The 14,125-nt window shown below is 40.6% G+C and overlaps 2 protein-coding genes across 3 annotated transcripts in view; one reads left to right on the top strand and one right to left on the bottom strand.

The window, feature by feature from the left end:
- Positions 1-14,125, bottom strand: part of foxn2a (forkhead box N2a) — a 92,378-nt gene that overhangs the window by 63,085 nt on the left and 15,168 nt on the right. The gene's annotated exons all lie outside the window — the stretch shown is intronic.
- On the top strand, positions 2,000-4,288 carry LOC117522950 (zinc finger BED domain-containing protein 1-like). Its single transcript, XM_034184371.1, has 2 exons — positions 2,000-2,471; positions 3,249-4,288. Exons 1-2 carry the CDS (start codon positions 2,000-2,002, stop codon positions 4,286-4,288), a joined length of 1,512 nt encoding a protein of 503 aa, XP_034040262.1.

Here is a 14,125-nt window from a genome sequence, read left to right as displayed (position 1 = left end):
ACCCAAGTACACCCTTATGCTAAACAGGAATTAAATTGGTCAACTGGCTCTTATGTTATCATGGTAACAAGTAGGGCTGCAGCTATCGATTATTTTAGTAACTGACTATTCTATCGATTATTCTGGTGATTAATCGAGTAATCGGATAAAGAAATTGATTTAATTTCATTAATTTACTTAACCTTAATTTAACAGTAATATGTGACAGAGAAAATAAGTCAGTTTAATGAACAACCAATTCAACTCCTCTTAAAAGAAATGTTTTTATTGGCAGACTCTTGCGGCTTAACTGGTGGCTGCTTCTTTAAAGAAAGAAAAGGGGTCCATTTAAGTGGCACTGGCATATTCTGGATTAATTTTAAAGATGATAAAAAATATGACCAAAAAAACCTTAAAACATATTGCCACATTAGGCCTGAAAGAAGTTTCTGTTGGAAGTATTTCAGACATAGGATGAGCAAGTTAGGTGAATTGGAAACTTTATCATTGTCCAGGTCTCCCTTGTAAAAGAGATCTTGATCTTAGTGGGACTAACCTGGATAAATAAAGATTAAATTAAAGTGGGAGGGGGAAGTGTTGGCTTTTGAGAGGGTTTACTACTGTTATAACGGACTGATGCAGAAGGTGGCAGCAATGCAACAATAAGGATGCTGGCTGCCATTAAATGCCACAGTAGAAGAGAGGGTACGTTTGGTTTTATATCACAGAAGCGCTTTTTGAGTTTGGAGCACATTTCTGCATTCACAAAATGCCTCAAGAAACCACAAAAAATTACATAAAAATACTTACTTTACTCATATTTGTCGTCAGTCTGGCTAAATCATCAGACTGACCCATTGATTAGGCAACTAATCTCGTTTCCTCAGCGGAGCGTGCACGAGGGTTCGTTTGTTTAAAAATATCATGGGAGCACGTTTCTGCATTCACAAAATCCCTCAAAAAAAACCAAAAAAAACACAAAAACTGCATAAAAGTACTTACTTTACTCATTTGTTGTCAGTCTGGGTAAATAGTCGGACTAATCTCATTTCCTCAGCGGAGCGTTCGCAAGACGAAAACAGCAAGCAGTCACAGCTATCTACGACCACCAGCTATCTCCAGCACAATGTGAAATGAATAACGAATACTTTATAGATTCTTAACAATACCCATCCCACTTGCAATCACAGATCTAAATTAAATACTTTTGTGAACGTGACATTAACATTACCTGTTGGGTCCGCTTGGCAGGCTCGGTACGCATCCACTACATACAGTGGAAGTTTTCGGCTCAGGTGCTATAGCATGGAAGAAGTGCTGTTATGGAAGGAAAGCTAATTCAGTGTTGCAGTACATGCATTTACTGTGTTTCTCTTTTGGTTTAATTGATAATGGTCGCACACTTTCGACAGATTCTGGTGTTTCCTCCATGGGTTATTTTGTGCTCCCTGCCGCTTACCATTTTCATCTGCATCCGTGTCTGTTTTTTGCATTTCGTGCTTCGCATATTAGTAATGCGCGATATAAACAATATAAAAATGGTCTATGATAGAGATTTTAATTACATGCTCTATCGCAGTAACGCATGTTGATGATGTCAACTACCCGCGACCCGCTGCGGCATGCATCAAACAACATGGCGGAAGGCGAAACGGAGCGACAAGAACTCGTGAAAAAGACTGGTGCAACTTCCATTATTTGGAATTGGTTTGGATTTAAACCGTCCGACGAAGAGCAGAAAACAATACTCTGTAGAATGTGTGGGGCAACAGTTTTAGCTAAGACCGGCAATACAACTAATCTGTTCTACCACCTCAAAGCAAAACACGCCACTGAATACCAAGAGTGCCAGCAAATGCAGGCAGCCCCAAGCTACAGTCACAAGAACATGGGACAGAAACAACAGAGACTGAACCAGTCCTCCATTGAACAATCATTTTCAAAAGGTACTCCTTACAATCGGAAAAGCCCGCAATGGAACGACATTACGAGGGCTATAATTGTTTACTTGTGTAAGGACATGGTACCCTTTCAAACCGTAGAGAGACGTGGCTTTAAAACCATGATCGGAGCTATTGAGCCACGATATGAGCTGCCAAGCCGCAAATACTTTACAGAAACAGAGATGCCAAGATTATATTCCGAGCTTCGCGAAAAGGTTGAAAGAGAGCTTTGTGGTTTGAAGTACTTTGCCACTACAGCGGACCTTTGGTCGAGCCGAACCATGGACCCTTTCCTCAGCCTGACCATTCACTATATAAGGGACGATTGGAATCTTGGCAGCCGGTGTTTGCAGTTGTCGTACTCCCCTACTGAACATACGGCCGAGGAGATAGCACAAGGACTCAAAGACACGCTCGAGTCATGGGGTTTTAAGGAAGAAAGCCAAGTGTGCATCACCACTGATAATGGAGCGAACGTGGTCAAAGCAGCGTCTCTGAATGACTGGACCAGGCTGCAGTGCTTTGGCCATAGGCTGCACCTCGCCATCGGTAGGTTAGTGCATAATGTTATAATATTTTAACATCCTGCTGTAGTAGGGATGGATATCGAGAACCGGTTCCTTTCGGGTATCATTAAGAAATGATTCGATCCACCGACATCAATAACCTTTTTACTTAATGATTGCCTTATCGGTCCTTCAGAGTGGCTGTTGTTTTTGGGGGTGTTTGTCAGGAAAATTATAATTTCTCTACATTGATTACAGACCCTGCAGCGGGTCTGTAATCAACTTTTCTGCAGCGCGGCTTTGCTTTCAACCTTGAACCAATCGAAGCAGTGATTCGCAGATCGAACCAGTGCTTTGATCATTGCTTCGTTGATTCATTTTTTCTTTCGCTTTCCCCCACTAAAACCATAAAGAGCATATGGCTGTGAGTATTATTTACCTTTTTATGTTAAAGCGACCTGTTATGTTCTTCTGAAACAGTTAACAGATGTATTTTATAACTTAAAAACGGGACCAATGCTAACACGTTAGCATGTGTATGGCATTTTCAAAGTTAATGTTAGCAATAAGCAGTTGCAGCTGTCAAGCGTTTGTTGTCGTAAAAGAGTCAAATGTGCATGTAATACGGCATAGTAATGTTGCATTTGTGTTTAGAGATGTATAGTAAATGCTTTATATTTGTGGCATTTGTGTTAAGTGAAGTGTGTGTGTGTGTGTGTGTGTAGGTATGCGGGTGTGTGTGTGCGCGCGCATGTGTGTGTGTGTGCATGCATGCATGAGATGGAGAGTGAGATTTAATTAACAAATAATATCTTAACAGAAAAAAGTGTGAAGGACCCCCGAATTGACCGTGCTGTTGCCTTATGCAAGAAGATTGTAAGTTCCTTTTCCCACTCTTGGAAAAGAAGAAAAGCACTGAAGAAAGCCCAGGTTGAGCACAATCTTCCCTTACAGCGTCTCATCACAGAAACGCCCACAAGGTGGGGGTCACGACAGATGATGATCCAGAGGGTGCTTGAGCAAGAGAAGGCCCTATCACAGGTACTGAAAGCAGACAAGAAAACCAGACACCTGGTACCCACGTGGCAAGATACAGATGTCTTGGAATACATGAGCAAGACCCTTGGCCCACTGCTTGAGTTCACAGATGCGCTGTCTGGGGAACAGTATGTCAGCGTGTCATACATTAAACCCGTTCTCCACCTTTTCAATAACACTGTTCTTACTGCAGCTGATGATGATGCAGAGCTGACCAAGGACATGAAAAGGATCATCCTAGAGTACTTAAATGAGAAGTACTCAGACCCAGAAACTGTTGACCTGCTTGATATGGCCTCACTGGTCGATGCACGGTTTAAAGATACATATATAGCTGATGACCGCAAGATGTTCATCAAGACCAGAGCAGTAGCAGAAATTCAGTCACTGTTGGCGGGGAAAGCTGTAATGGTCACAGAGCCACACACAAGCATAGAAGCTGCAGCTGCTGGTGTTGAAGCTGCTGAAGTTGCTGTTGAGACAGAATCGAAGAAAGTCAAACAGAGCCTGGGAAGCTTTTTCAAAAAGGCCTCTGATGGCACAGGTGCTCTCGCTGACAGAGAAGCCATCGAAGGGGAGCTAAAAAGTTACCTGAGGACCATGCCAGTTGATGGAGAGACTGACCCCCTGGGCTGGTGGCGGCTGCACCAAGTTAATTTTCCCAGGGTGGCAAGACTGGCCCAGAAATATCTCTGTATCCCGGACACAAGTGCCCCTTCTGAAAGGGCATTTAGCACAGGGGGCAACATAGTTACATGCCACCGATCTCTGTTGAAGCCAGAGACTGTAGACAAGCTTGTATTTCTGGCGAATAATCTTTAGAGCGTAACAAATGTCAAATGATGTAAACAAGTCTTAGTGAGTTCCCGGCTTTAACATTTATGTTGTATCTTACTATACAACAGCTGAGATCAAAAGTTTTAAAGGTGGTGTGAAATTTATATTATTCATATGGTCTTAAGGATTTCAGTATATTTTTTTTTTTACAGACACCAAATTTTCTGTTCTTTGCCACTTTATGCCTTCTATACTGTTTGCACTTTTCTGCTGTTAATGGCATGGCACTACTGCAAATAAACCTTTATACTTGAAAAAATGCTGTTTAGTTTACATATGTGCCTTATACTGTAAGTATTCCAATTGTGTTTTCATTTTGCACTTTAATGGTTTTATTTGAAGTATATGTGCACTACACTGATACATGTAAAAAGGCTATGCCTAGTACTGGAAGTATTTTATTTATAAAAAAAAAATGTTTTCATTTTGCACTTTAATGGTTTCATTTGAAGTATATGTGCACTACACTGATACATTTAAAAAGGCTATTCCTAATACTGGAAGTATTAACTTACTTCACAGTACCAGTTCAGGTAACAAAATTTAACTATGTTGAAAGGATTTTCAGTATAGTGTCTGTTCTTTAAAAAGACACCTCTTTTGTTTTTGTTTTTATTTATATCAACATTATGTCTACAGCTTTCTGTATTATTACAGTGGGGGCATAATAAATGTTGTATGCCTACATTCTATGTTCTAGCTTTCTTTCAATATATTTAGTCGTTTGGCTTTCCTCAGGGTTCTATGTAACCTGTTCTGAAATGATTTATTATATAATTTATGTATCGTGATAATATCGATATCGCAAGAGGTTGCAGTGTGTATCGTGATATGAATTTTTGGCCATATCGCCCATCCCTATCGCATATGCTTTACGGCATCAAAAGCAAAGGTGAGCATGCTGTGCATGTATCGCGCACATAGTAGTGAATTAAACAGAGCCTCGAGGCAGAGAATTTTGCCTCGAAGCATTTCAGTAATCAAATTACTCAAGGAATCATTTTAACCCTAGTTACAAGGGCAATGACAATATCTTGAATATCTTGCTGTGACCTTGAAACTGACCCAAAGGTCACTGTAACTGACTTGTGTCGGGGATCACCCAAATACACCCTTATGCTAAATATGAATAAAATTGGTCACCAGGCTCTTGAGATATCGCGCTACGGGTGGCAATGACAATATCTTGAATATTTCGCCGTGACCTGGAAATTGACCCCAAAGTCACCATAATCGACTGGTGTCGGGGAATCACCCAAGTACACCCTTATACAAAATATGAATGAAATTGCTCGACTGGTTCTTGAGATATCATGCTAACAAGAGAAAATGGACAGATCAACAGACAGACGGACGGACAGACAGGCAGCCATGCTAATTGCTATATCCCGTCGTATTTCATACCAGGGGGATAAAAAGCAGAATTAATCATTCATTCATTTGCAGTGTGTGTTTGGGGGTGTTCAGCTTTTCTTAGATACAAATAAGGGGTCTGCAAAGAAAATAGGCTGGGAACCACTGAACTTAACATTCACTGCTTCAGAATGATAGATCGACTCATAAAATGTTTCCTCAAGAGGAAGAAAATCGGCCTTGATGGCTTTTATTAGTCATATTAGTCGAGCAAATCAACAAATCATTTCAGGCCTAATATGCACACTACATCTTAACTACAGGAATACACTCACCAAAAATGAGCAAAGACCATGAGCATAATTATTCATTAAATTATTTAGCATATTTAATTTATATTCAGGAAAATTAAACTGTTGCATATGACTTAGGACCTTTTAACTATGTTAATGCATAAAAAAACTCTCCTAGCTTAAACCAGTTTCAGCAATATCAACTGTTTTTGCCATGTCGGTCAGCATTAGTCATAAACCACAGTCACATAACCTTGGAAAGAACATGGTCAATTTCAGGAGGACAGGGCGTTTTATTTACTCTGAGCTGGAGTACACAATTCTACGATAAGGTCATTCAGAGCAATGTCACCAGCAGCTTCAAGAAGCAGATCAAGTTTTTAAATGTTTCTGTTCGATTTTGTGTGATTATTGCCATATAATCATTTGGCAAAATGTCAGAGCTACTGTAGAGTGGTTCAATGGTACTGCGCTTCAGCAGTCAGACTGCTTCATCTAATTGTACACCCTCAGATATTCTTCTCTTTTGTCACTAATGCAGTCCTAAGGAACAAAAGTGACAGAAATGTGACACCAATGTGTAGTTTTGCATGTTGTAAAAATTAAGAGTGGTACTTCTGAGGGCTCAAAGGGAGCTTAACATCTATGTGATACACTGAAATTCAGGCTTGATCATGTGACCGCAAACCCCGTGTTGCTGATAATAAAAGACTTGAGGCAACGCATCAACTACCCTAATTTCCGGACGATAGAGCATACCTGAATATTAGCCGCACCCACCAATTTTAAAACAAAGAGAAAAAAAAATCGTACATAAATAGGCCACATTTCTCTATAAGCTGTGGGTCTCCACGTTCGAACATGAGATATTTACACAGAAAGATTTTTTAACTTTAAATTAAATACGTAGTGCAAATGCTTCTTTCCCTGAAGGTGTTACATATAAATATTGACGCACATATCATCCAGCACGCGCATGGTGTTTCTGCTCTACGCAGGAGAACTGAGTAATTTTAACTTTTCTTGAGATTTCACTGCATGCAGCCAGGATCACCTAGTGTCTGTGGTACATGACACCAGGTGTACAGTTTTGTTAATGAGGTGCTGTGACTTTTTTCAACTTGTTGCACAACGTCAGAGATTCGGAGGGGAAAGGCATGAGGAGAGAGTGAGAACGCTCCGCTGACCGATCTGATGGTGCAACTCTGGCGCAAAGTGCCGGAGAGGGACTTTTCATCAGCCACGACAAGGAATTAACGTATGATGAATCCACTAAAAGGAACAGGTAAGACCTTATATTTACTGTGTGTGTGAATTTACACTGCATGAGGAGCCCAGCTTTCAGGAAATCAATTGACAGCATCAACTGATGTATTTCGACTTAGGAGAAAGCCTGTAAAAATCCATAAATTTGCTGCATCATTGTAAAAGCTGCAGTGTTCAAAGTGTGTAAAAAAAATTAGCGGCTTGTAGTCTGGAAATTACAGTAATGCCATTTTTACAATACACTATACAGTACTTTTAAATAAAATAAAAAATAAATCAAGAACTAAATCTGTAGAGTTTGTGGTAGCTTAACTCCATCTACCAGAGCTGCTAATAGATTCTAAATGCAGAACTGCTGACAAAATTGCGTAATAGTTTCATTGATTATTACAGCATCATGACAAAGTAAAGACATGGAGGCTCTATTGTGTGTACAGAGTTTAACAAAAATTTTGCCACAGTGAAATCACTATCATGGCCTTTCACAATAAAAGTCTTAGACATGCACTGCTGCTACCCAGGGCCACTGAATAAGAATCTATGGTTCTGCTGCTACCATAGTAGCAGTACTAATGATGCATTCATTTACATGTTGGCTGCCAGAAGCAAACGGTAAACCGGATGTTCCTTTGTTTTCAATGAAAGGTTGACAGAAACTTTCTGCCACCTCTGGCTCTGAATGTGGCAATTACACACCGCAACGGCACTTGCTGTCAAAAGCTAAAAATGTTCAACTTTTGCCGCATACCACAGCAAAAAGAACAAACTGATGTTGTTTTATCTTTAATGAAGAGGGAAGGCGAATAGAAGGAGAAGGATTATTTAAGTTCAGAGAAGTTTTAATCAAGTAAACATGACTAATTTTTGTGATATTACAGAGAGGAATTAATCTATAACCTCAAAAAAGTTCACTTTTTAAGGTGACATCAAAGCAACGGCTTCCTATTTTGATTATTAGGCTGTGCAAAACCGGAAAACTGTTCTATCCTTCAATTAAGTAAGTTATTGTCTGTCGTGAGCATTTAAAAAACAACACCACCTGACATCGTACCCTACCACGTGCCGCTGCAGGCAACAGAAATTCTGCTACAATGACCCCATGAGGGGTTTTCTACTGCCAACATGCAAATGCATTAGTCATAACAACAACAGCATTTATTTATGTAGCACTTTCTAGCCATATATACAAGGTGCTTTCAAAAATATCTATTAAATACACATTTAATGGCTGAACCCTTTCGTTTTTCAGGTGTCAGTCATCATCAAGATAGTCTTCAAACTGGCAGTTTTAATAAATTAAATTTTGCAGTTAATACCAATATTGATCAATATGGAAAAGAAACTGATATTATTTATTTTTGCCACATCACCCAGTTATACCCATGGGTGCAAGTAACCAAAAATTTTCTGTGAGTGGACGGCTGTGAGCTGAAGGCACGAGGTTCACTAGGGGGATCCGGGGGCATTTTGTGGAAAAAAATGGCGCAATTGGGTGCATTCTGAGAGCACTTTAGTCAGTTTTCTTGGTTTAAAACACAATGGCATTTGATTCTTACACTATTACAAAATATGGCTCAAGCCTTGATTTCATTAAAAGTTATTTACTATCTTGTATGTTCTGTCTGTTATAAGTTCCACAAATTGACTGACTGTCCATTTTTTTGTTTGTTTTTAATAAAGTTTTGCAAATTCATTAAAAATAAAAAACTAAGAAATCCCATGTATATGAGTATTTGCATCCAGAAAGTATCCACAGTGCTTCACGTTTTCCACATTTTGTTATGTTACAGCCTTATTCCAAAATAGAGTAAATTAATTTTTCCCCTCAAAATTCTACTTACAACACCCCATAATGACAATATGAAGAAGTTTTTTGGGGAATTTTTGTAAATTTATTGAAAATTTAAAAACTAAGAAATCACATGTACATAAGCATTCACACCCTTTACTCAATACTTTATTGATGCACCTTTGGCAGCAATTACAGCCTCAAGTCTTCGTGAATATGATGCCACAAGCTTGGTGCACCTATCTTTGGGTAGTTTTGCCCATTCCTTTTTGCAGCACCTGTCAAGCTCCATCAGGTTGGATGGGAGCGTCATTTTCAGATCTCTCCAGAAATGTTCAATTGCATTCAGGTCTGGGCTCTGTCTGGGCCACTCAATGACATTCACAGTGATCCTGAAGCCACTCCTTTGATATCTTGGCTGTGTGCTTAGGGCATTCTCATGCTGAAAGATGAACAGTCGCCCCAGTCTGAGATCAACAGCACTCTAGAGCAGGTTTCCATCCAGGATGTCTCTGTATATTGCTATATTCATCTTTCACTCAATCCTGACTAGTCTCCCAGTTCCTACTGCTGAAAAACATCCCCACAGCATGATGCTGCCACCACCATGCTTCACTGTAGGGATGGTGCCTGGTTTCCTCCAAACATGACACCTGGCATTCACATCAAAAAGTTCAATATTTGTTTCATCAGACCTGAGAATTTTGTTTCTCATGGTCTGCGAGTCTTTCAGGTGCCTTTTGGCAAATTCTAGGCAGGCTGCCCTGTGCCTTTTACTAAGGAGTGGCTTCCATCTGGAAATGAACGGCACATTCCACTGTTACAGGAGTTTTTGTCATGGAAAGAGGAGCGGAGGATTCGCGCATCGCGGCGGTGCCGCATGGCGCACAGCAACGCCGTGATGAAGCCTCACGGGACATGTTCTGGCATGTCCAGGCACATCCACAATTTCTCGGATAATCACTTGATGGAAAAACCACCGACAGCTGTCTGAACGCCATCTCAAAGCCGTCCTGTGAGACCAAAACGGAGGTGGTTTTGTCTCGCTCCAGTAGCGAATCCATCGTGACACGCAAAGCCTCCGCTCGGCTTTCCATGACAAAATCTCTTGTTAAAAGTGAAATCTGCCAGAAAATGGTTGATGTCCAGCTCTTGTGATAACCAGAGAAATGGCACACGATGGTCACGGATCCAGACAGCCATCCGTTTAGAAATGAAATGGTCGTTCAGCCTGTCGATGGCGGCTTCGGAGCGCGGCGAGCCCCACAGCCGCTGGGGGCCGTCCTTAAAGCGACAGTAACACTCCTTATTCTCTACCAAGCCCGTAACATTTTCACCGAAAGCCAGATAAATTTTTCTAATGGTTTCCAGCTGCCAGTCTAACATTTTCTGAAAAAATTCTGATGGAAAAAAAGCCCAAATCATTCCGCCATTTCCTGACAATGAAAATCCGACGTGGGGGCTGGACCACTCCTCACTCAAAGCCTGCTCACAGGCGAATGACGCAACCGACAGGCGTGGAAAAACTCATGCATGCGCACGAGGGTTCAAGCTTGTCTGAAGCAATCACACGTGATTCAAATCCATATGGTTTTTGAAAAAATAATAAGGTCGGATACTTTTCTAATAGACCTCGTATCGTTATGAAATTTTTACAGAGGATTCATATCCTGATTGGCGTGCCGTGGTGCTGATCTATCACTGTATTATGTTACTAAGCCATATATATTGCTCTATAATAGAAAACTGTCAAATGGGGGAATAAATGTGTAAAGATGACTGAATATATCAGAGCAGTAAATTGATTAGTCCGTGTGAACGCGCATTGACTCACATGTGCGGTTATTCCACCAGCTGCAGCTGATCCACAACGTGAATTCTGCCTTCCAGAACAGCTCTTCATATAATCATTTCAATCATCTATCTGTTGCCACATGTACATAAGGGCTGGATTGTCATTCCTGCACTTATATTGTTATATTTAATAAAAAATAATAAGCGCACTCAGGAGCTGCTGCTGCGTTCAAGTACCGTCGGAAATTACACAAGTTTTTTTGTTGTTTCAAATTCAGCAGTTGCTTGTGGCAAAATAATTGTATCCACACAAAAGATTAATTCTAGCCTATATAAAGTGCCTGAGAGCAGTGAAGCTTAAAAATTAAAAAGCCAGATTAAAAAAAAATCTAAGCAAACAGGCTGAGTTTGCCCTGTAATTTCCAACGGTACATGAACGCAGTGTCACCAGCAGTGCTCACAAACTGGCTTCTGCAATGTGTGAAAACATTCAGCTGATCGAACAAAGTCAAACTAAACACTAACATTACAAAAACTAAGCAAACGATTAAAAAACATCAAGAACGACAGCAAAACGAAATACTGACAAATTGAGGTTTTCGTTGCCCTTCGTTGAAATTTTTCAACAGTTTAAAAATCCTGACGAAGCGTTAGCTGCAGGAACAAAGCTGGGTGAAGGTTAAACGATGCCAACGAAAGTCAATCAAAGTCCAGATTTCTTGTTTCATTTGGGCTTCGTTGCCCTTTGTTAAGTGCCGTGTGACTGGGCCATTACCTTCCAACATATGACAAGTCAGGACAGTAATAGTCGGTCTCATTCTATTTGTCCCTGAAAATGCTTAACATCTATGCCTGTGCACTACTGAATCCAAGGATAAACACCAGCACCAGTGGCCCTGGGCGCCTACACAGGATATAATATAGCATTTTTGAAATTGAAATATGGAATAGATCAGAGATTTTCAAAGTGTGGGAGAGTGAGCTCCCCCTCAGAGAACAAATGAATAGCTGCTCCCCCCAACCCGACACATATACACAACATCTTCATGTGTTTCTTTTTTATTCTTTTAGACATCTTAAACACATTTTAAAAGTATTTGTGCGTTTTTATGGAACTGTCTATGCATTTACACATTTTACAGCCTTTGTAACCATTTTAAACATGTTTTTAAAGAACTTTCTATTCTTCTATTTTTACCTTTTTTTCCCATATTTTAAACATCTTTTAAAAAAAAACATTTAAACATCCCTATGTGTTTTTAAATGTATTTGGCATAACTAACACATTTTAACATAAATAATATTAATTCAAACAGGGATGGGTATTGATAAGATTTTATCTATATCAATGCTATTATCGATTCCGTTTATCAATCTGATTCCCTTATCAATACCTCTTGTGAATTTTCTGTGTACTAAAAGTAGGCTTTACAGGTTTTCTATGTCAATAACATTTTACTGAGCCTTAAAGTAAATAAATATGAAATTGGTCACTGGATCCTTCATCTCTGGACATAAATAAAAGCTGTGCGAACGGAACGGATGACGATTCTTGTTTCTTGCGCGCAACAAAACAAGAGTCCCAGTTAGTGACTTTAATCCGCACATAAGTGACACACAATTGACATTTTTAAATGGCTTTGAGAGGGATTAAGAAGCGGAGTTGTCGCTTCTGAAAAGTAGCGAAGCAATGAACCAACGAAGCAGTGGGTCGGCGCACTGCTTCGTTGCTTCAAGCACAGCTGCTGCAAAAGCAGTTGATTACAGACCTGCTGCAGAGTCTGCAATCAACGTAAAGAAATGATCATTTGCCCGATAAAACACCCTCAAAAACAACGGCCACACTGATGGACCGATAAGGGAATAGTTAAGCAAAAACGCTACTGATGTCGGTGGATCAAATCATTTCTTAACGATTCTTGAAAAGAACTGGTTATCGATACCTATCCCTTGTGCCTCCCCTGAAAAACTGCCCCCCCCAGTGTCTCAGATGCATTCTGGTGCATTGAAGTCTCAGATGCATTCTGGTGCATTTTCAGGTCTATTTACCCACCAAAAAAAATTACATTTTTGTTGGGTCAGGTCAATTTTTCCACCCCAGAGAAGAGTCTTTTCACACAACTTGTATCATGACAATGAAAGTTGTGTGAAAAGACTATTTTACAATGTTGGCAAGATAACAACACCATAATGCACCGTCTGTTCCATGGATTAGAAGAGTGTTATTACTAGGGATGGGTATCGAGAACCGGTTCCTTTCGGGTATCGTTAAGAAATGATTCGATCCACCAACATCAATAACCTTTTTTACTTAAAGTAGACCTACACTGAAATAAATGTGGTCAGATCTCAGAAAGAAATAGCTGATATGTATTTGTAAGACCCTTATGAATGCAGTAAAATAAATCTGCAAGCCCAAATTTGTAATTCAGCGGAGAAATCTTCATTTAAAAATGACAAATTTGCAGCTAAAATCTGGCCCTCAGCGAAAACTGTTTGTACATCCGGGTCATTGCAGTGACGTCCGGCAGAAGACGGAGCTCTCCCGCCTTCAGTCCGATCCCGCATTGAAATTGATTTTATCTGTTAGTAATGTTACTGTTATACACGTCCTGGTTTCAGCATCCAAAAGTAAGCTGCAATGAATGTGAAATACAGCTCTGCATGCTCAGATCAGCGGCGACATCGACAGCGGGCGACGTCCTTCCCCGACGCCTCGCTCTCTGCCTCCGCTGCGCTTACTGAGTCTGCGTGCTTGGTAAACGCTGAAGCGGGCCACTCACATCGCCCCCGTGTCTGCTGTGCAGCCGGCACCACGTCCCTATCTACTGAATGGAGGTGCAGCCAACTTGGCAAAAGTCCAGAGACTACAAACGCTGTTTTGATGCTGAGCGGCTGGTGACACCTGTTGCTGCAAGGACAGACTTTCCGCAGTGCCGCACGTATCGGTAATCGGAGCCGCAGAGCTCCGTGGCCGCTGAGAGAGGTTTATATCTTTTTAATGACTTGGATTCTTTGTGGGTCCCGCCTCCGTACCCCGCGACGGTAACACCGGAGGTGAAAGACAGTAGATTTTCAATGGGACACCACTCAAACGGGCGTATGACAAGGTCCCTCAAAATAATTTTCAAGCACAAATAAAAGAAGTGTGTACTCACCAAACCAATCAATCAATCAATCAATTTTTTTATATAGCGCCAAATCACAACAAACAGTTGCCCCAAGGCGCTTTATATTGTAAGGCAAGGCCATACAATAATTATGTAAAACCCCAACGGTCAAAACGACCCCCTGTGAGCAAGCACTTGGCTACAGTGGGAAGGAAAA

Source organism: Thalassophryne amazonica, chromosome 13 (genome assembly GCF_902500255.1).
Source record: "Thalassophryne amazonica chromosome 13, fThaAma1.1, whole genome shotgun sequence".
NCBI lineage: Eukaryota > Metazoa > Chordata > Actinopteri > Batrachoidiformes > Batrachoididae > Thalassophryne > Thalassophryne amazonica.
Note: the sequence above shows the minus strand (reverse complement) of the source record. Positions and strands in the feature narration are given on the sequence as shown.